General features: G+C 44.4%; 1 protein-coding gene across 3 annotated transcripts in view; it reads right to left on the bottom strand.

The window, feature by feature from the left end:
* Positions 1-2581, bottom strand: part of LOC106525721 (histone deacetylase 4) — a 122311-nt gene that overhangs the window by 3668 nt on the left and 116062 nt on the right. For all 3 annotated transcript variants that reach the window (XM_014020046.1, XM_014020049.1, XM_014020047.1), the window contains 3 exons: positions 1909-2006; positions 1548-1666; positions 1208-1341 (listed from right to left, as the gene is read on the bottom strand). In XM_014020046.1, coding sequence (XP_013875500.1) covers positions 1208-1341; positions 1548-1666; positions 1909-2006 — 351 coding nt within the window. The remainder of the gene's footprint in view (positions 1-1207; positions 1342-1547; positions 1667-1908; positions 2007-2581) is intronic.

Here is a 2581-nt window from a genome sequence, read left to right as displayed (position 1 = left end):
GTCCTGTTGGCTTCATCGGAACGAGATCTGCAGCTCTCGCTGGAGCGGTTCGCAGCCGAGTGCGAAGCAGCCGGGATCAGTGCCTCCAAATCCGAGGCCATGGTCTTGAGCCGGAAAAGGGCAGAGTGCCTTCTCCGGGTCAGGGGTGTCGCCCTGTCTCAAGTGGAGGAGTTTAAGTATCTGGGGATCTTGTTCACGAATGGGGGAGGAAGGGAGCGGGAGGTCGACAGGCGGATGGGTGCAGCGTCTGCTGTAATGTTCATATTGGGAACAGCGCATTAGTAAAACAAATATACTTAAAAAAATTCTCATGGCATTTAGGGGTTAAAATGACAGTAAATTATTTTAAAATAGCATGAGGTTTATGAGGGGGGTCCCTGGAATTTTTTTCACCCTTGTATGGGGTCCCCAGACCCAAAAGGTTTGAGAACCCCTGATTTAAATGAGGTTCAAATGAAACAGACCCTCTGTCAGTTGGAGGGTTTTTATGAATCGTGGTGTAAATAAAATGTTCTGGTTAAATTCTAAAATGATTTAAATCTCAACAGAATCCATCACGTCTTTATGTTTAACAACCTTCAAGTCCACCATTTTACTGTGAAAAACCTTATTTGATAGCTGACAGAGCCGATGTTCCAGCAAACGCTCAGAGAAACGGCAAAAAAGAAAAAAACACAAGAGCTCCAGCTCGGACTCTACGAGGCTCAATTATCAGGTGAAGTTAAAGGTTACCCAGAACAACAATCAGCTCCCACCATCTGTCCAGCACGGTGGTGGAGGTCATGATACGGGCTCGTTTTGCACAGCTGTCRAGCTCGGACACAAACTGGGTCATTGATCCCAAACACAGTAGCAGATCTACAGCAGAATGATCCGAGTCCGAGGGGAGGGGTCTAAACCCCTCCACAACCGTAGAGCCCAGAGGAGAAGATCACTACTGAGCTGTTGCTGCTGAAGGGGGTCCTACAAGCTGTGGTTCAGGGGCTGGACTCAGTCTAAGGACAGGTTCACATCTATTGAGTTTTTCTTTGTCCACGTGAGGTTAAACTGGAATAAAATCTCAGATTATGTCCTGATACACAACAYATGGTGGACATCTATGTCTCCAGGACAAGTAGCAGGAGTTATACGTTTCTGGACCAGGTGTTTTAGAATATTCCTACGTTAGGTTTCCCATCTGGAGTAAAATCAGGGCGGCCCCCCTCACCTCCTGGCCAAGCAGGGCGGCCACGCAAGCCTCGGAGGCGTCGCAGATGGCGGTGAGGTCGTGTCCTCCCTCCAGAGCCAGGACCACCCGGCCTCCAGCGAGGGTCATCAGCTGCCTGGTCAGATAGCCGAAACCTGAGGAGTGCATCATGTTCATATTAATAACGCGCTTTTCATTCACATTTCAGCTCTTTCTCACCCAGAACAACCTAAAWTTTCCTGCCGTCTGAGTGTCTGCCTACTTGTCGACCTACGAGCCCTGCAGTTTATTATGTTGCTCTGGATGATAAAGTCCAGCTGGTGTGAGAGATAAGCAACACTCCAGATAATCGCCTGCTCACATTTGGACGTCAGAGTGTAGCCACCCAGAGGCGGGGGGTGTCCCTCCACGGCGTCGAAGCCCGAGGAGACCAGCACGATGTCCGGGGCGAACTCGTTGGCTATCGGCATCACCACGCACCTGAGGGTGGGGTGAGGGGGATTATCACAGAGTTACAGCAGAGACGTCAGACAGATCCATACTCCAAACACGAAGAAGTCACATTACATTGATTGGAAATATCATCAAAAAATAAACAAAAACATATTTTCTAAACTGTTTATGTCAGGATTTAGAGGCTTCAAACTACATGTGTTTATAAGTAAAAGCACAGTGACGACTATAATCTGGATTAGAGAATAAACTTTCTTTTTTCTTTTTACCTGAAAGCAGCCAGGTACTCTGCGTCCCCCATGGGGGGGTCGAGTCCTCCGGTGAAGGCCACGTTAACGTTGAAGCCCACTCCTGGCCCACTGCCCACCTGCAGAGAGGRCACAATGAAACAAGTCAACTTTTTAAAATGACTTTCAGGCAAACAGATTCAAAAATGAATTAGTGGTAATCGACAGGAAATACTTTGAAGTGCAACCAAGTAGAACTCAAAAATATGAGTAAAGATGAATATTTTGTTTTAATGTATTTATTTTTAATCCATTTTACTACAAAAGGGGTTCAACWAACATAAATGTTTGTATGTTTTGGTTTGAATTAGATGGAAAATGTTCAGATAATAAAAACGATGTCAAATATCGTTCATTCCCACGTAAATTAAATCCAAATTTTTGTTCCGTACAAATCACRTGTCAGAGATGTGTTGAAATCGTTACAGAGAAGTTTCACTTTTTTTAATTATTATTGATTTTATATCAGTTATAAACACAAAGAACAAATACAAAACCCAGTGCTGACTCTTAAACAAACACGAAAACAAAGAAAACAAACCAACAAAAATCCACATGAGAAACTAAAAATAACAAAAAAATAACTTTTTCATTTCCTTCTCCAGACTGCCATCTCACAGCTATTTTACCTACAACAGCAGGCGATATATATATA

This window comes from Austrofundulus limnaeus, unplaced genomic scaffold, assembly GCF_001266775.1.
Source record: "Austrofundulus limnaeus strain Quisiro unplaced genomic scaffold, Austrofundulus_limnaeus-1.0 Scaffold238, whole genome shotgun sequence".
NCBI classification, from domain to species: domain Eukaryota; kingdom Metazoa; phylum Chordata; class Actinopteri; order Cyprinodontiformes; family Rivulidae; genus Austrofundulus; species Austrofundulus limnaeus.
The sequence above is the reverse complement of the archived record's forward strand: the minus strand, read 5'-3'. Positions and strand labels throughout refer to the sequence as shown.